At 50.6% G+C, this 26,126-nt stretch overlaps 1 protein-coding gene across 1 annotated transcript in view; it reads right to left on the bottom strand.

Annotated features, from left to right (window-relative positions):
* The window catches only part of MACROD1 (mono-ADP ribosylhydrolase 1), a 150,880-nt gene extending 139,655 nt beyond the window's left edge, over nucleotides 1-11,225 (bottom strand). The window contains 3 exon segments of the mRNA XM_055312412.1: nucleotides 10,776-10,866; nucleotides 10,869-10,949; nucleotides 10,951-11,225. Coding sequence (XP_055168387.1) covers nucleotides 10,776-10,866; nucleotides 10,869-10,949; nucleotides 10,951-11,079 — 301 coding nt within the window. The 5' untranslated portion in view covers nucleotides 11,080-11,225.
* Between the last annotated feature and the right edge of the window lie 14,901 nt (nucleotides 11,226-26,126).

Raw genomic sequence — 26,126 nt, 5'->3', positions numbered from 1 at the left:
TCAATACCAACGAAACAAACAAACCAATTAAAAACTGGGCGGGGTGGGGGGGCACACCTGGGTGGCTTAGTAGTTGAGTGTTCGCCTTTGCCTCAGGTCGTGATCCTGGGGTCCTGGGATCCAGTGCCACGTCAGGCTCCCTGCAGGGAGCCTGCTTCTCCCTCTGCCTATGTCTCTGCCTCTCGCTTTCTGTGTCCTTCATGAATAAATAAATAAAATCTTTAAAAAATGGGCGAGGATCTGAATAGACAATTTTCAAAGAAGATGGCCAACAGGCACATGAAAAGATACTCGACAGCACTCATCATGAGGGAAATGCAAATCAAAGCCACAGTGAACTACCACTCACACCTGTCAGAGTGGCTAAAATAAAAAAGACAAGAAATAGGATGTGGAGAAAAGGGAACTTTGTGCACTGCTGGTGGGGATGTACATCGGTGCTGCCCCTGTGGAAAACAATATGGCGGGTCCTCAAAAAGTTAAAAATAGAAATACCAGGGGCACCTGGCTGGCTCAGTGAGTGGAGCATTTGACTCTTCATCTCAGGGTTGTGAGTTCAAGCCCCACATTGAGTGTAGAGATGAAAGAGAGAAAGAAAGAGGAAGGAAGGAAGGAAGGAAGGAAGGAAGGAAGGAAGGAAGGAAGGCCAGGCATATGATCCAGTAATTCCACTTGTGAGTATTTACCCAAAGAAAATGAAAGCACTAATTCAAAATTCAAAAAGATACTAATACTAATACTAATTTAAAAAGATACATGCACTCCTATGTTCACTAAAGTGTTATTTCCAATCGCTAAGATATGGAAGCAACCAAAGAGGCCATCAATAGATGAATGGATAAAGAAGAGGTGGGAGATACACACAATGAAATATTACTCAGCCATAAAGAAGAATGAAACCTTGCATTTGCCGCAACGTGGATGAAGCTAGAAAATGCTATACTAAGTGAAATAAGTCAGATAGAAAACCACAAAAGCCACATGAGCTTACTTACATGTAGAACCTAAAAAACAAAACAAAAACAGCCTCATAAGTTCAGAGAACACATTGGTAGTTGCCAGAGAGCAAAGGGGGGTGGGGATGGGCAAAATAGGTGCAGGGGACTAAGGGACACATCCTTTAATAAGGTATGAGAAGTACTGCATAGGGAATACAGTCAATAATATTGTAATACCAATGGGTGGTGACAGATGGTGACTATGCTTGTAACATATACGAATGTCAAATCGCTACATCGTACACCTAAAACGAATATTGTATGCCAGCTATACTTCCATTAAAAATAAATAAATACATTTTGCGGTGGCTCAGTTGGTTAAGTGCCTGCCTTCAGCTCGGGTCATTATTCTGGAGTCCTGGGATTGAGCCCCACATTGGGCTCCCCGCTCACCAGGGAGTCTTGCTCCTCCCCTCCCCTGTTCATGCTCTTTCTCAAATAAATAAAATCTTTTAAAATTATAATAAATAAATAATTTTTAAAAGATTTTATTCATTCATGAGAGACACACAGAGAGGCAGAGACACAGGCAGAGGGAGAAACAGCCTCCACACAGGGAGCCAATGTGGGATTCAATCCCAGGACCCCGGGATCACGAACTGAGCCAAAGGCAGACACTCAACGGCTGAGCCACCCAGGTATCCCAAATAAAGAACTTTAAAAAATGTTTTCACCAGATATAGATTAACTATTCCCCCAACTCTCAGCAGTGACATTTTCATTCTAAGAGGCTAGGATATCACACTGTGGATGGTCCCCAGTGTGGATGGTCCCCTCTGTCACTAGCGTGTCCTGATGCTCACAGCCCATCTTCCTTCTCCCCCCTTCAAAAGCCTACCCTCCCCACTGGACACACGACCCCATGCACAAGCTAAGTAACAGGCCACAGGCTCCCACTTAACCACTCCTTTTTCTGTGTGTTGGGGGAGGGTATTGGTGTTTGGAAAGAGCTGAAGTGCTTCTCCAAGTCTTGGCTACCTATCCTTTTCTGCAAAGTGGGGGTAAAGAAAGCTCCCTCCTGCTCTAAAGGAGAAGCAGAACAAGCTTAGCTGGATACATAGCAAAGCACTCGGCCGCTGGTGGACAGTACCACTGAGCAAAGATCAAACAGGGACGGGAGGCCAGGCTCCTTCCAGCCTCTGCCTCTCCCCGGCCGTCTGAGCGCAGAGCAGTCAGTTCCTAAGTATCTACTGAGCACCCACCAGGCACCAATCCTGGAGGTGGGAGGCAAGGTGAAATCCTAGGGCCAGAGCAAGCAGACAGGAGGCCAGGACAGCTTCCTGGAGGAGGGACGGTAACTTCTCTCTCATCTGCCCCAGGGGCTGCAAATGGCTGGAGAAAATCGCATCACGAAACAGAAGGCTCCCTCTACATTCCTGATCTCCAGCTGGGATGCTGCCTCTCCTGCCAGCTGGGAAACTGCCCCCCCCCCCCCCCCCCCCCCCCCCCCCCCGTCCCCCACTGGCCCTCCATCCCCCACTGGCCTTCCGTCCCTCAGCCCAGGCTGCTGGCTCACCTAGAGGACTCACTCCTACAGCTCCTCCACTGGACTGTCTTATCTGCCCTCAAACACCCTCTGGAGTCCCCTCCTGTCTCAAGGTCATAAGGCCTTCCTGAACCATGCACTCCATGCCCTGCAGCTATGGTCTCATCTCTGTCTTCCTCCTCCACTGCCCCCACTTCCTCCCTCCTGTGCTCCCCTAAGCCCTCCCCAGTCTTGCCCCACCTCTGTACAAGGCCAGTCAGAGACACCACATGGGCCCCATGACCCCAAGGTGGGCCCTTCTGTCCTCTCTTGTGCACTCAGCACCCCCGACCCCTACTTCCCCCCCAGGACCCAACCTCTCCTGGATCCCACCCCACTCATGGGGTGTCTCCTTGATGTCTCTCCTTTTCCTTAGTCTATATCCTTACACATTCCAAACCCTCTTTCAGCTCACGGTCCGGTCTGGGGCTACACCTCCAGCTCCTCAAGATCCATGGCCTACCCTCATCCTCAAACTCCTCGTGTGCAAATCTGAACTTCTGACTCCTTCCTCCCAAACACGGTTTTCTCTCCTTCATGCTTCCCCTTCTCAATGAACAGTCCCAGACTCTGCTAGGACCCCATAAGAGTGGGGGTGGGGGAGGGGTCCTTTCTCTTAGTCCCCTGGTCCATCCATCTGCAGGCTGTTAGACTTATCCCCACAATACCCCCAAAGCCAAGCCCTCTGCTCACCCCTGCCAGGGGCCAAGCCACTATCATTGCTCCCTAGCACCACCCAGAAGTCCTCTACTCCTGGTGGACTCCCCAGTCCACCCGATCATCTGTTCCTCACACAGCAACCCAGGAATCTTAGACACAGAATTCTATTTAAAGCTCAGTTCAAAGTCCAAGTCCTTACCAAGGCCCACGTGACAGCCCTGCCTCTCCCCCTAACCTCCTCTACTGAGCCTGCCCACAACACTACATTCTGCCTCCCACACCTCTGCAGTCCATGCAGATCAATTACCTTTCAGTTCCTCCCACCACCAGACTGTCTCCTGCCTCAGGGCCTTTGTACCTGCCTGCCCTCGGCCTGACCTTCCTTCATAAGCCCCTCCCAGCTGCCTTCCCCACTCCACAGAGCAGCCCCTCCCCTACTGGCTATGCTTTATTCCCGTACTTGACCTTGGCCACTTGGGGATCTGTGGTATTTATGCTGGATTCCCACCATCTGGCACAGTGCATGGCATGTGTAAGCATCCATGGGCATCTGTGGGAGGAATCGATAAATGAGCTGAGACCTGAATGTTGAGTGCATATTTGCTAAGAGAACAGAGTCGTCCAGGTGGAGAAGACAATCTATGAAAAAGCTCTGAGGCAGGAGAGAGCATTTGGGTGAGTGGGTGAGGAAATGGATAGAAATCTAGAAGGGCTGGACCAGAGAGCAAAGGCCAGGCTGTGGCAGTCCCCTCCCCTCAGCTTGTCTCCCATCTGAGGAACAGAGACTCTGGAAGGAATGTGCTTGCCAGGCCGCTACTATGGTTTTGATTCCTCTTGCTCCTTGGCCCCACTAGGTTTGGGCTTATGAGGTCCTGACATCACGTTCATGGGCAGGTCACTCTGTTCCTCAGTTTCCTCATCTCTAGTTAAGGGACTAGGCAGGCTCACCTGCCTAGGTCCTGGGGTGAAGGGACTGTCGGAATACCCAGACGCTGCAAAGGGCAAGACACACAGCAGATACGCAGTCCTTCCTGCGAGTGAGCGGAGACCCCGAGTGCAAAGTGAAACAAGACCAAACTGGGGAAGAGGGCTTTCTATTCCAAGTTGGAGGCATAAGTAGGTAGAGGAGCTTTTTGAATTGAATACGGGTGCCCATATTTGTCATCTTGCACAGTTGAGACCAGAGGTAGGTCCCCTAAGAGGCCCTGGCACACCCAGGTGTGGGTCCTCCCAGCCAGATGAACCTAGGGCCGGGAAGTGAACATGCCTGCCGAGGTGCTGCGGGGACGTCAGCCAGCACACAGGCCAGTTCTACAGGGCTCCTGTGTACTGAGTTCCTCTGGCTGGGTAAGCCCCAGGCACCCCATGGGATGAGTCTAGGGAGCCTGGAAATGGCTAGAGTCCCCTAGCAGATGCCACCACCTTGCTTTCCAGAAGCAACAGGTATGCTGTGGCCACAGGCAAGCCAGGAGGGGACCCTACCCAAGGCTCTCTCCTGTGCTGTCCTGCCCAGCATCCGAGAGCTGGTCTGAGGGACCCACAGCCTGCACAGACCCCTCTCTCCAGCAAAGCCCAAAAGATGGCTCCACTTTCCAGAGAAGGAAGATAGCCAGGACTCCTGGCTCTGCCACCAGCCAACTAGGCGCTGACCTTGGAGACATCTGTCAGCCTGTCCCTTCCAGTTCATGATCCCCGGCCACACACCTCCTGAAGCTAGCATGTGGGGCACCTTGTCCTCGTCTCCAGAGTGAGGCTGCAGCCTGATTGACCCCTGAGGAACTACACACTGCCCGGGCCTCTGATTTATGGGGAAGGAGAAGCCAATTATGATTCTCTCTGGCTCCAAGGAACCAAGGGTCATCCTCATTGCCTTGGCTCCATCTGTCAGCTAGGCCCCATGCATTTATAACATTTTCTACCTCCTTTTGCCAGAAGGACAGATGCAGACTTAAAGCACAAGCGAGTTTTATTTTTCTATAAAAGATGCATAACATACGTTTTAATTTTCTTTCTTTTTTGGAGAGGCAAGAGAATTTCACAGCTCAGTGAGACAGGTGTTGTAAAAGATGTTTGCAGTAAATTTTGATGGGGAGGCCTGACCCTGGACGAAGCTCTCAACGGCTCCCGGGCATGAAAACTGAGCTGGAGGAAGCAGGATGCAACAGAGCCATAAAGCGCAGTGGGTGAATGGGAATTCAATGATGTGTTTTAAGAAGTGTCTTTATGGCAGTTTGCTAGATGGTGTTCAGAAAGGTGAGGGCAGGCTGGCACGGAGGGAGGCTCCTCTTCTGGAGAAGGCCACGTGGACAGGGCTGACAACGGCAGGGCCCTGGGAACACAGCGGCATGGGCATTAATCACCGGAGCTCAATGTCCCGAGAGCTGGGTCTTGTCAAAGTCTGTGGCACAAGCAATGGGGAGACAGAGCATGTGGCACCTGGGACCCCTTGCCTCTACTCACGCTGGGATACCAAGGCTGCTTCCCCAAGAGACTGGTAGGGGAAGACTCCCCAGTTCCCAGGTGAGCCTGCAAATTTCCCCGTTTCGGGAATCCAATCAAAGAAATCATCCGCTCTGCAATGAAAGCCCAAGAGGGATGAACTTAGTCCTCATCTCTGCCCAGTGCAAAGGGGAGGCTGGAACACTGGAGCTCTAGCTTGTAGCACCAGGGAGAGGAGACATGGCTCAGAATATGCAAGTCATTAGCTCCAGCATTTGAGACCATGAGGGAGACAAGTTTACACAAGCCCGGTATTGCTGTGGCCAAACCAGTGCAGAGAGAGGAGATAGACCCAAGCAGTGACAACAGAGGGGGTCACTGGGGACACTTTATACGCCATGGACCCTTTTTATACACCACCGGGTACAAAATGGTTTCTGATGCGATCCTAGCACAACCTACAAATCAGGTCCTGTTGGTCCCATTTCACAGATGTGGAAATTGAGGTCAGGGAGCAGGGAAGCAGCGGTGCTGGGGCTGGCCCATGTCTGATGGCAACAATTGCCCATCCTCTTCTTAGCAGCTCTGCCCCCACTGAAGGTCAGGAGGGTCTGTGGCACCCCTCCTGTGGTGACATAGTCCCTAGATGCCTGCAATGCCCAACTGCCTTTAGGGTATGATTATTTCCACAGTCTTGTGATAAATAGGCACCACCTCTGGGGATAATGAGGCTCCCCATTTCTAAGGCAACTAGAGAAATAATCCTCTGGGCGGTAAAATTGGATACCACGGAGATCTCCCCAAAGGACTGACTGTCTTCCTAGCTAGGAAGATCCAGTCTGGTGGTATTTACTTACCCAGAGGGAGAATGGGTCTACAGAGGTGGCCAGTCACCTTAGGAAGGAGAAAGGAAATGCCCAGAGTAAGGCAGAATTTGGCAGTGTGTCCAGAGGACGCACTGGGCCAGGAGCTGAGGCAGCCTGCACCCAGGGCCCGGAGCAGGCAGTCAACAGTGCATAAAGACTGAACGACTGAGCAATCACCCAAGGAAGGGGATTCTTGGTAGGTAAGTCCACCCCTTGCAGGGAAGCTTGTCCAGCCTGCCAAGGGCAGTGAGATCAGCTTCCAAAACCTTTCAACCAGCTCCCTAGCTGAGAACACATGCTGCTGAGTGAACCTAGAACTATGATTTGGCTTCTGCGTGGCTTTCCACAGGGAGAGGAGGCCCTGCCTAGACACCCTTTCCAGACCCGCTGCTATCATATTTCCCACCGTGAGCTGCACATCAACCTTCTGACCTACATCAGGCTCTTGTGAGTTTGGTTACTGTGCACCAGTCTTTGAGAGAGGATCATCCCAAGCACATACAGGTATTTGGAAAGCACATGTCCATCGAAGACATGTACAGGAATAATCAGAGCAGCTTTATTCCCAACAGCCCCAAAGTGGAGAACGAATTGCTCATCAACAGGAGAACGAGTACACAAAATGTGGTACGGCCACACCGTGGAACACTACACAGCCATAAAGAGCAAACTGGGGGCTCCTGGGTGGCTCAGTCAGTCAGGCACCTGCCTAAGGCTCAGGTAATGATCCCAGGGTCCTGGGATGGAGCTCCACATCAGGCTCCCTGCTCAGTGGAGACCCTGCTTCTCCTTCTCCTTCTTTTTTTTTTTTTTTTAAGAGATTTTATTTATTTATTCATGAGACAGAGAAAGAGGCAGAGACACAGGCAGAGGGAGAAGCAAGCCCCATGCAAGGAGCCGGACATGGGACTCGATCCTGGGACTCCAGGATCATGCCCTGGGCTGAAGGAGGCGCTAAACCTCCAAGCCACCCAGGCTGCCCTCTCCTTCTCCTTTTGTCTGCAGTTCCCCCTGCTTGTGCTCTCTCTCAAATAAATAAAATCTTTAAAAAAAAAAAAAAAAAGCAAACTGTATACCCAGTAATGTGCATGAACCACACAACTATAAGTAAACAGAGCTGTATGCCTCTGTTTGTATGAAGTCCGAGGAATAGTAAGAGGTACTGATTGCAAAGGGGCTCAAAGGAACCTCCTGGGGTGATGGCAACCTATTGACAACAGTTGGATATTTACATAAAAATAAAAATATACTGACTGGGGCAGCCCTGGTGGCTCAACGGTTTAGCGCCACCTTTAGTCCAGGGCATGATCCTGGAGACCAGGGAGACCATGATCCCTGCATGGAGCCTGCTTCTCCCTCTGCCTGTGTCTCTGCCTCTCTCTGTTTGTCTCTCATGAATAAATAAATAAAATCTTTAATATATATATATATTATATACTGACTGTATGCCTAAGGTGTGTATGCTTAGCGAACTTCACTGTATACCATAACTCAGCTCAAAGTGAAAACCAAACATAATGAAGAAAATTATATGGAGGTCTTCAAGGATCAAAGCTTAGTCCCCAATCAGAAGCAGAGTCCAGGGACGCCTGGGTGGCTCAGTGGTTGAGCATCTGCCTTTGGTTCAGGGCATGATCCCGAGGTCCTGGAATCGAGTTCCTCAACAGCCTCCCCGCAGGGAACCTGATTCTCCCTCTACCCATGTCTCTGCCTCTCTCTCTATGCCTATCATGAATAAATAAAAAATCTTTTTAAAAAATAAAAGAGAAGCAGAGTCCAGCTAAGGTAGCTAGCTCCTCAGTGTGGTGACTTTAAAAATATGCCCCAAATTCTTTGATCCTCTTCCCTTCCAAAGGTAGAGACTAATTTCCCTCTCTTTGAATGTGGACCAGACACCAGGACTCCATTCTAAACCCCAGAATAAAGCAGAAGAGATGGTGTGTGACTTTAAAAACTGGGTCACAGAAAGGCACTGTGGCTTCTGGCTTGGTCTTTTCATGTTTCCTCTCTTGGGGCACATGCTCTGGGGGAAACCAGCTGCCATGTTGTAAGGACACTCAAGCAGCCCTGCAGAGAGACCTCCATGGTGGGTCTGAGGCCTTTACCAATAGCCACTTTGCAGGAGTGAGCCACCTGGGAATGGCTCACCCCAGCTCCAACCAAGCCCAACAGAACCACCTTGGTAAGCTACTCTCAGGTTCCTGACCCTCAGAGACAGAAGTAATAAATGTTTGTTGTTTTAAGCCATTGAATTTGGGGGTAATTTGTTATTCAATAATAGATCACTAAAACACACAGATCATCCTGACAAGCCTGCTGGTGTCTTCACACCCAGTGCTGTGGCTCCCAGGGCCTGGCCACCCTCCTTACACTGCCCCCAAGTGGATTCTGGAGCTCAGGCAGCCCCATCCGCCAGGGTTTTTTGTTTTGTTTTGTTTTGTTTTTTTACCAGCATTGGCCTTTGACTGGCACCGCCCCACTGGCTTGATCACATTTTTAACAGTTTCCTTCCCCTAGAGAAGAAGCTCCACTAGGGCAGGGACCTTGCCTGTCTCACTCATGGCTGAAACCCAGCACCAGAACAGTGCTGACCACATAGAAGATGCTCAGTAAAAATGGATGAACGAGGGGCGCATGGCTGGCTTAGTCTGAAGACTGTGTGACTCTTTTTTTTTTTTTTAAGATTTTATTTATTTATTCATGAGAAACAGAGAGACCGAGAGGCAGAGACACAGGCAGAGGACTGTGTGACTCTTGATCTCAGGGTCATGAGTCTGAGTCCCACACTGGGTGTACAGATTACTTCAAAATAAGCAAACTTTTTTTAAAAAAATGGATGAATGGAAATCCTAGCTCCAAGCACACCACAGTAGCCTGGGAATCCCTGGCCTGTCAGCTTCAGAATGCCTAGAAGTATTCAGGGGAACCAAGGAATGGGAGGGGGTGCAGAGCTGGATCCTACAACAGTGACAGATCCAGGAGCAGGTGGCTGGGCCCCTTGCCTCCCTAGTTCTCCTGTCCACCAAGCTGGCTTGCTGCTCCTGACAGAGAAGGGGAGGCAGGCTCCCTGTGGGGACAGTTCCCCTGCCACGAATCTCTGCCAGCCCCCCACTCCGAGCCAGGGCTGAGGGCATGACAGACACCCTGTGTGCGCACTAGCCACATCAAATGCTTTCTGCCGGTGCTTGAAGATCCCAGTGAAGGAACACAATTCATGACAGGGGTAAAGATCTTCTTGAACTCTACCTCTAATTCTGAGGGACTTCTTCCCTCTACCCCCACCCTCCCCCACCAGCTAGGGGCCAGCCTTCCCAGACCCATTGGCCGCCGGGAAGCTACCACAGGGGCCCAGCCAATGAGCTGCCTCCTCTGTGCTTTTGAAAGGGATCAAGCCAGGAAGGTTACAAGAGCTCTGGGAGCAGGCCCTGAAGGGCAGGGGCAGCTGGCTGAGCTGCCAGCCAGACTATTTGTGGCTCTGCAGGCTGGATTCTCTCCCTTTCCTGCTCTGTGTGGGGGCCCAGAGTCCAGCCCTGGGACTCACCACCTGTCCCATAGTGGGAGGAAATGGCTTGATACCTGGGAGTGCAGAGTGTCCCTGTTCTCACAGATATAATGCCCCATCTCTGCCCTGTATACCCCAGGAATGGGGCAGAAACTGTTCACAAGTGGCCAGAGGCCAGGGATGAGGGCAAAAGGGCACCAGATGACCAGGCCCAGGGAGACAGGCCTTCAGGGTAGGGGTGGGGTGGAGGCGGGACTGGCCTGCCCAAAGAGGCCACTCTGTGGGGCTGTCTGACCCTACCAGGTGGGGCACCAGACCCAGAGCTGTCCCCTGAGTCCAGTTCCTGCCACTCTGTCTAAAATGCCACCACCTGAGAAACCATACTATACAAAGCATGGGATTTCAGGAGCCTAACGTCAGCTCAGCCACAAACTCTCAGTGACCTTGGCTTATCAGCTCAGTTTCCCTCCTGTAGGACGGAGTCGGGTGGCAGGTCCTGGATGATCCCTGGGGGTGTCCTGCGACCCCTGCGGGCGAGGTCAGGTCCTCCCCCTCACACCACCCCCGACAGGGAGCCGGGACCTTCTAGGGAGTGAGGTTGCTTGCGGGGCTGAGCACCCGGGGGGCGTGGCCACGAATGGAGGGGTCCACATTGGGGCGTCCGAGGCCTTAACTTCCTCAGGTCTCTCGGGGGGAAGAGGCTGCTGGTGGGGTGCTGTCCAGCCGGGGAAGGCCCACGTGGAGCCGCCCGCGCCCCCTCGCGCCCCCCTCCTGCTTACACTTACATTTTGCCTCCTTCCAGTCGGTGGAGGTGCTCAGGTCCACCTTCGCCGCCATGGCCAGGGGGGCCCAGGTGCGCACCCCGGCTCTCCTCTCCGCCCCACCGCCGCCGCCCCCCAAGCCCCAACTCCCGCTGGGGTCCGCGCGCCGGGGCCGTCCGCGCCCAGGGTCGCCGGGGGAACCGCACGCGCCGCTGCGGGTCCGCGTGGCACCCGCCGAGGGGCCGGGCCAGGGGCGCGGGACGCGGAGCAGCTGCTCCGCCGCACGCAGCTGTGCCAGGCGGCCGGACACTAGGCTCCGCAGGGACATGAGCGGGCGCGCGGGGAGGTTCCCCGCCCACTTGGACTCTATTTACGGTGCTGGGAGTCTCGCCCCGATCCGCTTGGGACCGAGCGGTGTGTGCTAGCAGCGACCGGCTCCGAGCTGGCGGGCCGCGCGGCCAGAAACCCCGAGCGCGCCGCTGGGCACCCTGGAACTTGTAGTCCGGGCCGCTGGATGGGCCCCCGCCCCGCCCCGCACTCGTACACACACGTGCGCGCCCCGCCTGGGTTCCGCCCGCTCCAGGCGCCCGGGATCGCGCGGCGCGGGAGGCTCCCGCTTCCCGGAGCATCGCGCGGCTGCCTGGCGCCCCCTCTGGGCTCGCCGCCCATTTCCCGCCCTGCGGGTCTTCCCGGCCGCGCGGCCCTGGCCCGCCTCGGCCCCCCGCCCCGCCCCCGGCGCTCAGTACCGACCCTGGAGAGCCCGGCCGCTCCACCCCGCCCCCGGGAGGTGACCGGCAGCGCGACCCGGGCGGTCCGGTTTGGCGACTCTCCCCAGGCAGCTGAGCCCCGGGGGCGGCGGAGAGGGGCCTGGAAGCGACCAGACAAACACTGGTATTTGAAGGCAGAAAATTTGAGTTTCAAGAGGCGTTCTCAGGTGGAAGAATTGGCGTGATTTTTTATTTTTTTTTCTGATTTTTTAGGGAGACTATGAAGATAGATTTTTTTTTAAATTTTTATTTTATTTTATTATTTTATGATAGGCACACAGTGAGAGAGAGAGAGGCAGAGACACGGGCAGAGGGAGAAGCAGGCTCCATGCACCGGGAGCCCGACATGGGATTCGATCCCGGGTGTCCAGGATCGCGCCCTGGGCCAAAGGCAGGCGCCAAACCACTGCGCCACCCAGGGATCCCTGAAGATAGATTTTTAAATACGTTTATGTTTTTCTATACTTTTAATATTTGAGAAACATAATAGTGGATATTTTTATGACCTCAGGAGGAGCCCAGGGTCCTAGAGAAGGTTCCAATACCAGTTTGCCACCCCGCGGTCCACAGGCCACTTGAGACTCACTTCTTGAGCTGTAAATTAAGAATAAGACAGGGGCGCCTGGGTGGCTCAGTTAACCGTCTGCCTTCAACTCAGGTGGTGATCCCAGGGTCCCGGGATCCAGCCCCTCATTGGGCTCCCTGCTCATGGGAGGAGCCTGCTTCTTCTCCTCCCTGTTTAGCTCCCCCTGTTTGTGCGTGCGCTGGCTTGCTGGCTCTCATTCTCTCTCAAATAAATAATAAATAAGAATCTTTAAAAAAAGACAGGGCTCAGGTCTGGTTGGTTGCAAACCTGACCCTGTGTTCCAGGCCCCTCTGGCGCTGGGTGTGGCAGTAACCCGTGACAGGGTTGTGGGGAGGATGACACAGCCAGGGGAGTGGCTGCAGCTAGCAAAACCAGAATGTCCCATAGAGAACCAGCAAAGACCTGCCCACTGGAAGGAAGGCAGTGATCAGCCTGGGATGAGGGTGGAGAGGGAAAATCAGAAGCCAGGGGCGAGGAAGGAAGAGCCAAGGGTCCCCAACATTCCAGTGAGGCCTGCACCCTCTCCCCAAAATGAGTTCAGGATATGGAAGCCAGGCCCTCAGAATGGAAGTCACGTCACCACTTGCCACTTCTCCTATAACTCAGCAAGGCAAGAAGGGCCTTGCCAGCTACAACCAGCGGCCATTTACAGGACACTAGGTACCAGCTGGTACTGAACTAAGCACTCTGCTTCCATCTGCTATACCTTTGTTAACTCGTGATGAACTCCCAACGGCCGGAGGAGGCAGCATTGCCCCGTGGCACAGATGCGCAGCGGGAACTGGCTGGAGGTCAACACAGCCTATGAGGGTCTGAGGGCCTGGTCGTTTGGTTCTATATCTGGGATCTGGAAGGCAATTGCGCAGATGTCACTGATTCAGGAAATGAAGCATGTGGATGACCCTGTGTATTTTTTATTGCTGCTGTAACAAGTGGCCTACACTACATAAATTTATTAAAGTTCTGTAGGACAGTAGTCTCACTGTGCTAAAATCAAGGTGTAGGGATCCCTGGGTGGCGCAGCGGTTTGGCGCCTGCCTTTGGCCCAGGGCGCAATCCTGGAGACCCGGGATCGAATCCCACGTCGGGCTCCCGGTGCATGGAGCCTGCTTCTCCCTCTGCCTATGTCTCTGCCTCTCTCTCTCTCTTTCTCTCTCTCTCTCTCTCTCTCTCTCTCTGTGACTATCATAAATAAATTTAAAAAATTAAAAAAATAAAATAAAATCAAGGTGTAAGTCTCTGTTTCCTCCTGGAGGCTCTTTGTGGTCTTTGCCAGCTTCCAGAGACACCCACACTCCTTGGCTCATGACATGCTTCTTGATCTTCAAACCCAATAATGTTGCATCTCCGCAACCAATTTTTCCATAGTGGCTCTTGCCTCTGACTCTCTTCCGCTTTCCTACCCATTTTCAATGACTCGTGATTATACTGGCCCCACCAGCATAAGCCATGACAATCTCCTTATTTAAAGCCTACTGATGAGCAGCATTAATTCCATTTGCAACCTTGATTCCTCTTTGCCATGTAACATAACATATTTGCAGGCTCCAGGGATGAAGGTGTGGACGTCTTTGGGGGACCATTATTTTGCCTACTATACCCTTTCTGGCAAGGTCTGGAGACAGGGATATAGGAAGAGGCACGGGCCCCAGCCATAGAAAGTCTTTGTGCCCAATCAGGAGGCTGCCTTTGTGCACCGAGCATGAAATCCACATCCCCTACAGCCAGGCCTTTGAAGTACCCTGCATACTCTGGACATGTCACATGGCAGCCATTAGAGAGAAGGTTCTAGCTCACAGCCCTCTGCTGTCCAGTCTAAGAAAGGCCTGGGTCCCCCATACATGGCTAGATGTGGGCAGGGAAGCAGGGTTCTGATGGGCAAGGCAAGACCTCCTCATAGAGTCAGAACTGGATCCTTTGAAAAAGATAAAATGTTGCCAGGTTCCAAAGGTGTGTATGTGGGGGTCAGAGACATTCCAGGCAGAAGAACACCCAGAGGCAAAAGCAAGGAAACTTATGGAAGGCGAAATCTTCCGGCAGGGCTATCACCTCATCATCGGAGATTGTCAGTTGAGGATTTCTAATGTTGGAGGGAGGCTATCGTGCAGAAAAAAGCTATCTACTGCTGCTTGTGTTTAAATACTGTATTTATTAAACTTATAAATTAAAAAAGAACTATTTTTTCTTAAACACACAAGTGCAACCTGCAAATCTAGTTTTCTATTTATAAATCTAATTTTTATATAAAAATAAGAAATTACTTTCACTTATTCTTTGATGAATATTTAACTCACAGGTTCAACAGATTAAATTCTAAAAATGAATGCCAATTATAAACGTAAGTAATTAAATTCCCTAATAGATTTCAAACTACATGTTACATTGTTGAGATAGCTGGTCTTCTCAAACACCTCAAACTCAAAACTAAAAGGCACACACATATATATAGTTCCATTCTCTTTACCAACAGGGAGGGGGTGAGGGCACTCTTGCACCCCCCTCCTCCTCCCCCCTCCTTACTTGCTCTCCCCTGCTGAGCTTATTTTTTTTCCAATCAGTGAAGCAATCTCAGTTATCTATTTCTGCATAATAAACTACTGAAAATTTACTGGATTAAAATACTAACCAGGGCATGAAGTCAGCAGTTTGGTCTGGGATAAGCTGGAAGACTCATCTGCTGGTCTTGCCTAGGTCACTCCTGTGGCTGCAGGCATTTGACCACCTAATGGGCTGGGGGCTCAGGATGGCCTCACCCCCATGACTGCCAGTTGGTGCCGGCTGTCAGCCAGGCCCCTTGGTTCTGCCCCACAGGCCTCTTACCGTCCCATAGACTAGATGAGGGCAGCTTCTTGGCATCCCGATCTCACGGACCTGCTCTAAGAGGGTGACCACAGAGGCCACAATGCCTCTTGAGGGCTGACTGGGAAGTCACAATACATCACTTCCACCACATTCTGTTATTTGAAACAGGTCACAAGGGGGGCAGCCCGGGTGGCTCAGCGGTTTAGAGCCTGCCTTCTGCCCAGCGCCTGATCCTGGAGACCCGGGATCGAGTCCCATGTCGGGCTCCCTACATGGAGCCTGCTTCTCCCTCTGCCTGTGTCTCTGCCTCTCTCTCTCTGTGTGTGAGTGTGTCTCTCATGAATAAATAAATAAAATCTTAAAAAAAAAAAGAGGGATCCCTGGGTGGCGCAGCGGTTTGGCGCCTGCCTTTGGCCCAGGGCACGATCCTGAAGACCCGGGATCGAATCCCACGTCGGGCTCTCGGTGCATGGAGCCTGCTTCTCCCTCTGCTTGTGTCGCTGCCTCTCTCTCTCTCTGTGTGTGACTATCATAAATAAATTAATTAATTAATTAAAAAAAAAGAAAGAAACAGGTCACAAGGGCCAGCCCAGATCCAAGGGCATGAAAAAAAAAAAACTCAACCTCTTAATGAGAGGAACAGCTGAATCCCATTGCAAAAGCAGCATACAGGGGTGGGAGAAATTATTACAGGCTATTTTATCTAATTAAAACGACAAATCAGGGGGCGCCTAGCTGACTCAGTTGGAAGAGTGTGTGACTTTTGATCTCGGGGTTGTGAGTTGGAGCACCATGTTGGACACGGAGATTACTTTTTTAAAAAAAACCACCAATCAAATAGGACAGATTGACTTTAAGTGTCTCAAAACCTTAAGTAAACAATCTGATAATTAGCATGATGTAACAAAACATATTCCTTTTATCTTTTTTTTTAAAGATTTTATTTATTTACTCTGAGAGACAGAGAGAGAGACAGAGACACAGGCAGAGGGAGAAGCAGGCATCATACAGAGAGCCTGACATGGGACCCGATCCAGGGTCTCCAGGATCATGCCCTGGGCTGCAGGCGGCGCTAAACCACTTCACCACCAGGGCTGCCCATATTCCTTTTTTTCTTAAAAAAAAATATTTTATTTATTTATTCTTGAGAGAGAGAGGGAGAGTCAGAGACACAGGCACAGCGAGAAGCAGGCTCCACGCAGGGAACCCAATGTGGGACTCGATCCTGAGTCTCCAGGATCACACCCTGGGCCAAAGATGGCGCTAAACCTCTGGGTCACCCTGGCTGCCCACAGAACATATTCCTAAACTGGTACCAAGATTCTGGGTTTGCTTTGCTGGCTTCACACCGTTCAGGGTTGCATAGCCATCCAAAGAGCAGATTCCCTGTCACAGCAGGGCTAAAAATGCAGTGGGATTTGGGACCACAGTACAGAGACGGTTTCCTGCTACTGGTGTGAGATCTAAGAGCAGAGCAGGACCCAGATCCTGCCAGGTCTAAAGGGACCCCCAAGCCCATTCCTCTCTCCAGGAGCTACAGAGCCCAGGGCATCCCTGTTTCCTGAGTCCCTCAGGGTTCAACTCGACCCCATTTTTACCAGGTCACCTTCCTTCTTTGTTGTGCTTCAGTGCAGGTGGCCCAGTGCCTCCCAGGTCCCCCCTAACATCTTCACTGTGTTATTACAACTTTGTGCTTCCCTCTGTCCAGGCCGTGATGCAGTCTTCATATTTTATCACCTGCCTGTGTTCCATTTTGCTGTCTGTATCCTGGGCCAATACTGTGCAGTCATAATGGGAGGCCTGCGGACCCCTGGATGGCTCAGCAGTTGAGTGCCTGCCTTCAGCCCAGGGCATGATCCTGGGGTCCTGGAATCGAGTCCCACATCGGGCTCCCTGCATAGAACCTGCTTCTCCCTCTGCCTGTGTCTCTGCCTCTGTCTCTCTCTCATGAATAAAAAAATAAAATCTTAAAAATAATAATAATAATAATAGTGGAAGGCCTGAAAGGAAAGAACTGATTACAAGGTATTGTCTGGCATGTGTAATTGTAAACCACAGGTCAGGGCAGCAGAGGGCGCCCCTCCCCCAGCGGGTCTGGGCTGCCTCACCAAGGGAAGGACCCTCCAGGACCCTGGAGCTGATGCCGGCAAGCTTCAGTTGCCCCTCCTCTGACTCCAGAGAAGGCCTGGGAAGGTGGATGCTCTGCAAACCTCGAATAGTAATATTTATTGTAGCAAGTTTTCCAGATTTTATTTTTAGTTATTTTTTTAAAGGTTTTATTTATTTATTTGACAGAGAGAGCACAAGCAGGTGGAGCTGCAGGCAGAGGGAGAAGAAGCAGGCTCCCCGCTGAGCAGAGAGCCTGACACCAAGCTCCATCCCAGGACTCTGGGATCATGACCTGAGCTGAAGGCAGATGCTCAACCAACTGAGCCACCCAGGTGCCCCAAGATTTTATTTTTAAGCAATCTACACCCACTGTGGGTCTCAAACCCACAACCCTGAGATTAAGAGTCGCATGTTCCACTGACTGAGCCAGCCATGTGCCCTGACGGTGTCAAGTTTATTTTTTTTTTATTTTTATTTTTTTTTTAAATTTATTTTATTTATTTATGATAGTCACAGACTGAGAGAGAGAGAGGCAGAGACATAGGCAGAGGGAGAAGCAGGCTCCATGCACCGGGAGCCCGATATGGGATTCGATCCCGAGTCTCCAGGATCGCGCCCTGAGCCAAAGGCAGGCGCCAAACCGCTGCGCCACCCAGGGATCCCTTTTTTTTTATTTTTTTATTTTTTTTTATTTTTTTATTTATTTATGATAGTCACACACAGAGAGAGAGAGAGAGAGAGGCAGAGACACAGGCAGAGGGAGAAGCAGGCTCCATGCACCGGGAGCCCGACGTGGGATTCGATCCCAGGTCTCCAGGATCGCGCCCGGGCCAAAGGCAGGCGCCAAACCGCTGCGCCACCCAGGGATCCCCCTGACTGTGACAAGTTTAAACCACACAATGAAAAATGGAAGCCCTGTTATGAGATGAATTGTGTTCCCCCCCAGATTCATACATGGAAGTCCCAACTCTTGGCTCCTCAGCATATGACTGTATTTAGAGACAGGGCCTTTGAAAGGGTGACTGAGTAAAAAATGAGGCTGTTAGGGTGAGCCCTCCCCCAATCTGAGTAGTGTCCTTGTAAGAAGGAAGCTGGACACTCAGAGGCACAAAAAGACCACATGAGGACACAGCAAGAAGGTGACCATCTGCAAGCCAAGGAGAGAGGCCCCAGAGGAAACCAGATCTGCCAATGCCTTGATCTAGGACTTCCAGAACTGTAAGAAAATAAATTTCTGTTGTTTAAGCCACCAAATCTGTGGGATTTATTTATGGCACCCCTAGCAAGCTAATACAACACCCTCTCCCCATCCCTAATCCACAGAGGTATGTATCAATTTTGGTAGCCAACTGGCATCCTTCTACTCTTTCCATGCATTTATAATCATATGTGAAGATACACACATACAGTTTCTTTATTTCTTTTTCTTTCTTTCTCTTTTTTACAAAAGTAGGATTTGGCCATATACACTGTTCCACAACTAACTTTCTTCATTTCATAGTACATCATGGGCATGTGTCCCTGTCAGTATCTATCTGAGCCTTTAAAAATTTTTAAATTTAATTTAAATTCAATTAATTAACATATAGTATATGATTAGTTTCAGAGGTAGAGTTCAGTGATTCATCAGTTGCATGTAACACCCAGTGCTCATTATATCACATGCCTTCCTTAATGCTCATCACCCAGTTACCCTATCCCCCCATCCCCCTCCCCTCCACCAACCCTTAGTTTGTTTCCTAGAGTTAAGAGTCTCTTTTTTTTTTTAAGAGTCTTAAAAAAAAAAAAAGAGTCTTTTATGGTTTGTCTCCCTCTCTGATTTCTTTTTTTTTTTAAGATTTATTTATTTATTCATGAGAGACACACACAGAGAGAGGCAGAGACATAGGCCAAGGGAGAAGCAGGCTTCTCGCAGGGAGCCCGATGTGGGACTCGATCCCAGATCCTGGGATCACACCCTGAGCCCAAGGCAGATGCTTAACCACTGAGCCCCCCAGGTGTCCTATCCCTCTCTGATTTCATCTTATTTTATTTTTCTCTCCCTTCCCCTATGAGCCTCCATTTTATTTCTTAAATTCCACATATAAGTGAAATCATATGATAATTGTCTTTCTCTGATTGACTTATTTTGCTCAGCATAATACCCTCTGGCTCCATCCACATTGTTGCTAATGGCGAGATTTCCATTTTTGATGGCTGAGTAATATTCCATTGCATATATTCACCACATCTTCTTTATCCATTCATCTGTTGATGGACATCTGGGTTATTTCCATAGTCTGGCTTGTGGACATTGCTACTATAAACACTGGGGTGCAGGTGCCCCTTATGATCACTAGTTTGATCTTCTGGGTAAATAACAAGGAGTGCAATTGCTGGGTTATAGAGCAGCTTAATTTTTAACTTTTTGAGGAAACTCCATACTGTTTTCCAGATTTTGAGCCTTCTTTTTAATGCTCGCAAAAATTTCTTTCTATGGAGGCAGCATTCCTGGTTTCTCTTCTTTCCTCTTCTTTTCTTTTTGGCTTAAATGGCAGAAGTTTATTTTCTCCCAGTAGTGGAAGCTGACAGTCCAAGATTAAGGTACCACCCATGCCCAGATTCTGGTGAGAGCACTTTACCTGCCTTATAGATGGCTGCCTTCTTGCCTGGCTTGCTGGCTTGTCCTTCCATGGCAAAGAGAGAAAACAAGGTCTCTAGTGTTTCGTGTTATAAGGACACTAATCCTACCACAAGAGCCCCACCTTCATGGCCTCATCTCAACCTGAACTCCCAAAGTCTTCACCACCAGTACCATCACATTGAGGGTTGAGGGCTTCAACACAGGAATTTAGGGCACACAATCGAGTCCTGCATTGGGCTCCCCACAGGGAGCCAGCTTCTCCCTCTGCCTATGTGTTTGGCTGTCTCTCTGTGTTTCTCATGAATAAATAAATAAAATCTTAAAAAAAAAAAAAGAGGAGAACCCAGGAATAGCTCTAGGGGGTGACTCTTATGCTTGTCTGTTTGTGTAACAAAGTACCTTAGGCTATCTTGTTTTGGTGGCTGAAAACAACAGCTATTTGATTCTATCTCATGATTTGTGGGTCAGGGCTCAGCGCTCAACTTGGCAATTCTTTGGTTCCATGTGACCTCAACTAGGGTCACTCAGTGGTATTTAGCCAGAAATGAGGCTGCACTGGAGCTGTCCAAGATAGCTTTCCTCGCATACCTTGGCTGGAATGACTCAACAGCTGGGGCTCCCTGTGTGGCTAGCTGGGGGGTCCTCCTCAACCAATCAACCATGGCATCCTTGAGTCAGATTCCTGACATGGCAGCACAGAGCTTCAAGAGAAAGCGTCCCAAAAGACAGGAAGAGGAAGTGCCAGTTTTCTAAGGCTCAGAAACTGGCAGGGCAACACTTCCAGTGTATTCCATTGGTCAAAGTAGTCCCAGAGGCCAAATTTAAGGGGAGGGGACCTAGATTCCCTTTCGATGGGGAGGGGGGCATGTGTCAGTGAATTTCTATTTATCTGTCATCTTCCAGAGTGCCCCCGATGGCCTTCTCATAGCGTTGTGTGTCATACTATGGGCTATGATCAATTTCAACCTACTTGTCAGGTAGCAGGTTTTACTCTCAGGCCTCAGCCAAGCTCAGTTGTGCCAGAAACACGATGCTTTACATGTCCTTAGGTCAAGGTTTCCCAGCCTCGCACAGAATTGCAGGGAGCAGTCCTGGCATTGTAGGATGTTCAGCAGCAGCCCAGCCTCCAAGCTGTGACCATCAAAAATGTCTCCAGACATGGCCAAATGTCCTCTGGGGGCAAAATCAGCCAGGTTGAGAAACAGAACCTTGAGACCAATTCCTTCTGACTCCAAGCCCCCATCCTACCCAGCTGTGAGGAAATCTTACCCCCAGTGACAGCTGGGATTCTCATCCAGGTGATATCAGACTGGAGGCGGGGGGGGGGGTGCCCTAAGCATGAGGAAGAGTGCCAATCCACTACCACGGCTGTCATCAACATCCTCACTGGGCTCACTTCAGTGGTCCCCTGAATACAAAGAAGCTCTCCTCTCACCCCCCACCTCAACCCTGCACCTCTCCTAAGATATGACCTATGAGCACAGCCTCCCAGGGGTCTTCTAATGCATCTTGCAAAGTTGCCCCCTCTGACTCTGGTTGCCACCAACTCAAAGTTTCCCAGCCAAAGCTAGAGATGGCTGGGGAGTCTGGGGGGGTGGTGTCTGTGTCCAGCTGACAGACTGGACACGGTTGTGAAAGATAGGGGTGAAGGACTTCTCCAAAGTTTTCAGCCTGAACCAGTCCAAGAATAAGGAGGTCATTGATGGGAAAGAAGTCAAGGGAGGAACAATTTGGGGGAGAAATTATAGGGAGCTCCGATGTGAACACGTTGGGAAGGTCATTAGCCATCCAAGTGGAGACATCAAGGAAACAGCTGGGTAGATAAGTCTGGAACTCGGGAGCAAGATCTGAGCTGAAGATAAAAATGTGGGAGTCATCTGAGGTGGTATTTATAGCTATGGGACTGACTGAGATTACCCTGGGAGGGAGGAGTATGGGTGGTGAGGTCCCGGGCTGGGCTCTGGGGCTCTCGTATGAATAAATATCAGATAATAATCACCATCATTTTACGCCTTGAAGTATCTGGCACAGTGCCTGGCTCTCCATACAAGTTCTCTGAATGCAACAGAACACTATGGCACTTGATTTACCCTGACACTTTCCCCGCTCATCAGGATTTAGATTCTACCTTAGCAGGTAGTTAGAACCACTCAGTGAAGTGGGAATGAAAATATCCTTGGGGGCACCTGGGTGGCTCAGTGGTTGAGCATCTGCCTTAGGCTCAAGTGTGATCCCAGGGTCCTAGGATCGAGTCCTACATCAGATTCCCTGCGGGGAGTCTGCTTTTTACCTCTGCCTATGTCTCTGCCTCTCTCTCTGTGTCTCTCATGAATAAATAAGTAAAATCTTAAAAAAAAAAAGAAAGAAAGAAAAAGAAAGAAAGGAAGAAAATATCCTTTAGGAATTTTCCAGAACCCAGAATGGGACTTTGCTATCACCTGCAGAAGGAAAATCAGGCTGTCTTAAAGTCCCATTCCAAAAATGAATGTTCTTACCAGCACAAAATTCCACATTCCACAGACCCCAGAGTTCTGAGCTGTGACCACCCCCTAATCCATACCCCATACTCTCTATACTCTCACCCTGAGTCTCCTGAGCCCCAGCTGTTTTCCTGTCCCTCATTCAGGGAGAACTTTAAAATAGGGGGTTTGTTCTGCAGACAATTTGTCACACACGTTTACTCCTTCAGTCTCTCATACGCTCCATACGACCTCAGACTGACTCGGAATAGCCCTCACCATCTTGCTCCCCACCCTCGAGAGCAGCAGCACCAAAATAGCAGCATGAATCACTGGGAACTGTCATGTATGCCTGGGCCAGGGCACCTTCTGTGGTGGCACCTTGGCTTCTGTTCCAGGGATCTGGGGAAGGGGACACTGGCCAGCCATCACCGTCTCCGTGCCCCACCTGAGAGGGCTCTGAGTCTACCAAGAGATTTGAAGAAGCCCAAGTTGGTATAAAGTGTAAAAGCTAACATTTCTGAATGTCCAGGAGTGGCTTTACTGTGACCCTGAATAAGCTTAAGCTTTAGGGTCCCCTAGTCCTATCTCTCCTAAAAGTCCAAACCTTTTTTAATTTTTTTTTCCTCAGAGGGGTCTTTCAAAATTTTATATTTTGGGTCTGATGAGACTTGAGGATGGATGATTTTGTTCAACTCTGATAGTAACCTTGAGAAGTCATTGGCACCTCATCATCCCCATATATGACACTAGAGAATAGAAGAGCCTTCTTTGGCTTCCGTGAAAATGTCTAATTTGTTTTAACCTTATAGCCTTTACACCTTCTGCTTTCCTGTCCAGAACCCTGTGCCCGGCAGGCTTCTCATCACTTCAGGTCTGGTCTGAGGGTCCTTCACCTCTAGGAGCTCTTTCCTTTCCTGCCTCCCTACTTGCTCTCTAGCCCTTACCTTTCCCCCCTCCTTTTTTTTTTATGGCACTCCTCACTCTTTATTTTCAATTCTACATGTTTCTATTTAACAAATGCATATTAATTAATTTAATCCAAACAATTTAATCCTCACAATTTTTTTTAATTTATGATAGTCACAGAGAGAGAGAGAGAGAGAGAGAGGCAGAGACACAGGCAGAGGGAGAAGCAGGCTCCATGCACCGGGAGCCCGACGTGGGATTCGATCCCGGGTCTCCAGGATCGCGCCCTGGGCCAAAGGCAGGCGCCAAACCGCTGCGCCACCCAGGGATCCCTAATCCTCACAATTACTCTGACATCAAAACTGTTTCACCTACATTTTATTTTTTTTTAAAATTTTAACGGGGGGGATCCCTGAGTGGCTCAGAGGTTTAGCGCCTGCTTTCGGCCCAGGGCGCAATCCTGGAGTCCTGGGATCGAGTCCCACGTTGGGCTCCCTGGATGGAGCCTGCTTCTCCCTCTGCCTGTGTCTCTGCTTCTCTTTCTGCGTCTCTCATAGATAAATAAAATCTTAAAAATATGTATTAAAAAAACTTTTAACGAGTTTATTTATTCATGACAGACACACACACACGGGGGGGGGGGGGGCAGAGACAGAAGCAGGCTCCACGCAGGGAGCCGGATGTGGGACTCGATCCTGGGCCTCCAGGATCACACACTGGGCTGCAGGTGGCGCTAAACCGCTGCGCCACCAAGGGCTGCCCTCACTCACATTTTAAAATGGAAATGGAAACAGAGAGGTTAAGCAGGTTGCCTGAAGTCACACAGCTGATGAGCATCTCTACTATCTATCTCTCCCACTAAAAGACTAGAGTCACATGAGCTGCCTCTTTGAGCTGCCTCATTTGCTGTTGAGCCCTTGCATCCGGAGAAGCGTGCCACATGTAGCAGCACTATATAAAAGATGTCAGTGATGCTAAGACCAGGTTATACAGAGGGAGAAACAGGAAAGAAGCCTGGAGAGAAACAGTGGGAAGATGGTGGAGGATACTGGGGAGGCAGCAGTAGGACTGGTAAGAGTGTGGTGGGCTGGAGACAGTGTCAAGGAAAAATGACAGATCCTGTGGACTGGTTTAATTTTAGCAGCTTAAGAAGGGAGGCCAAAAGCCTGAAGTTCACCTCCTTCCTTCCTGTTCTGAGTCCAGTGTATCAACAGATACTGTTGGCTCCTCCAAAAGTTGGAACCCAACTGTCTCAGCCCACAGCATTCTCACGGCTCTCCTGGAACATGGCAAGAGTGTCCTGAGAGGTCACCTACGCTGCAACCAGAGGAATCCTGATAAAACTACATCAGATCATGTCCCTTATCTGTTCAAAACAGGCTGGCACAAACACAATGGCCTCTTGCCCTGCAGGACCTGGCCCCTGCTTCCTCTTGGCCCCACTCTCACCATTTTGGCCACCTCAGTGCAGCTCCCACCCAGGACCTTATATGTGTTGTTCCCTTTGAGTGCAAGGTTTGTCCCTAGATTTTCCATTAATCTCACTCTCTTATTTCTTCAGGTCTTTTCTCAAGTATCAGCTTCTCACTGAGGTTTGTCCAGGCCAGCTTATTAAAAATCCAACACCATCCCCCTCCCCCAACACTCCTTAACCCTTTCTCTGCTTTTTCTCCACTGCACTTGAGTAGATATACCCTACAAGCTTTTTTGGCCTGTCTCCTTCACTACAATGAGCACCAGGTGATTTTTGCCAGGTTTGTTCACTGCATTTTCCCCAGCACCTACAATCTCATCGGACACATTCAATTATGTGTTAATGAACACCTACTATGTGCCAGATACTGTGCAATACACTTGGAAGACAAGAATAAAGAAATACGGACATGAGGTCCTTGCGGACCTTGCAAAATGTGGCAATGATACCAAAGTGGCTGGTTTAATTTATGATTGAATACATGTAGAACCCACAGTGCAATAAAACCAAGTGACCAATGGGCAGAAATCAGTGTTCTTGTTGGGGGTAGACTGTTAAGGAAACTTGACAGCTCATCTCACCCTGAAAGACCGAATTAACCTGGCAGCGTTGGTGGAAGGAGGACCCAGTAGTGAACAGTTTGGAGGCAGGCCCCGAGTGAAGAAGCCCACCACCTAGTTTAACCAACAGAGACATCAGTGGGCTAGAGTTTGGTGCTGAAGATGGGGGGACAGGGAAAGAGGTGGGAAAAGCAGGCCTGCCAGATTAGACAGGCCCTGAGCCCCAATCTAAAGCCTCCAGGAGGGTTTTTTTTTTTTTAAGATTTTATTTTTATTATTTATTGATGAGAGAGAGGCAGAGACACAGGCAGAGGGACAAACAGGCTCCATGCAGAAAGCCCGACACGGGACTCGATCCGGTGACCCCAGGGTCACACCCTGGACTGCCTAACCGCTGAGCCACCTGGGCTGCCCACCTCCAAGAGTTTTAAGCAAGGGATGTGGATATGCAGTGACTTGGGTTGCAGCGCTGGGACTGGATCGGGGACAGCTGGCCTGGAAGAGGAAGCCATGGAGACAAGTGCTTGCCAAGGAGTGGGCACTCACAACCTGGCACGGGGGTGGCATGACCCAGACGGTAGGACAGAGCAAGGACCCCGCGGACCCCGAGACCCTAGTCCAAGCCCTCTCCGGACCTGGCATGCGGCTGCCTCGTTCCAAGAAGCACACACGGGTCCGGGAGGGAACACCAGCTTCTCTCCCGCACGCTCTCAGCCGTCTGGCTTCCCAGGGTGCTCTCGTGGAGGCTCTCCCAAGCACCCCCCTCCGGCTTTTATTCCCCGCACCCCCGAATGGCGGCAGTTCCCGCTCACTGCGGGCTCCCCACGACCCTGGACTACCAAACCCTTGACACGAGCGGGTCTCCGCGGAGGGGAGTCAGGGGCCCTGCCGCGGAGAGATCCCGGCCTGTCCCATCCGGGGCCCAGCTCCTTCGCTATGTCTGACCACCCGGCGCCTGAGAGCGGGCTCGGGGCGGCCACGGAGCTCTCTCGAGGTCGACCCAGAGTCACCCCCCGCCCCCACCGGCTGCGACTCGGGGCGGAGTGGGTCGTCGGGGCCACCACGCTCGCGGGCACCGCAGCTACG

This window comes from Nyctereutes procyonoides, unplaced genomic scaffold (genome assembly GCF_905146905.1).
Source record: "Nyctereutes procyonoides isolate TBG_1078 unplaced genomic scaffold, NYPRO_anot_genome, whole genome shotgun sequence".
NCBI lineage: Eukaryota > Metazoa > Chordata > Mammalia > Carnivora > Canidae > Nyctereutes > Nyctereutes procyonoides.
Note: the sequence above shows the minus strand (reverse complement) of the source record. Positions and strands in the feature narration are given on the sequence as shown.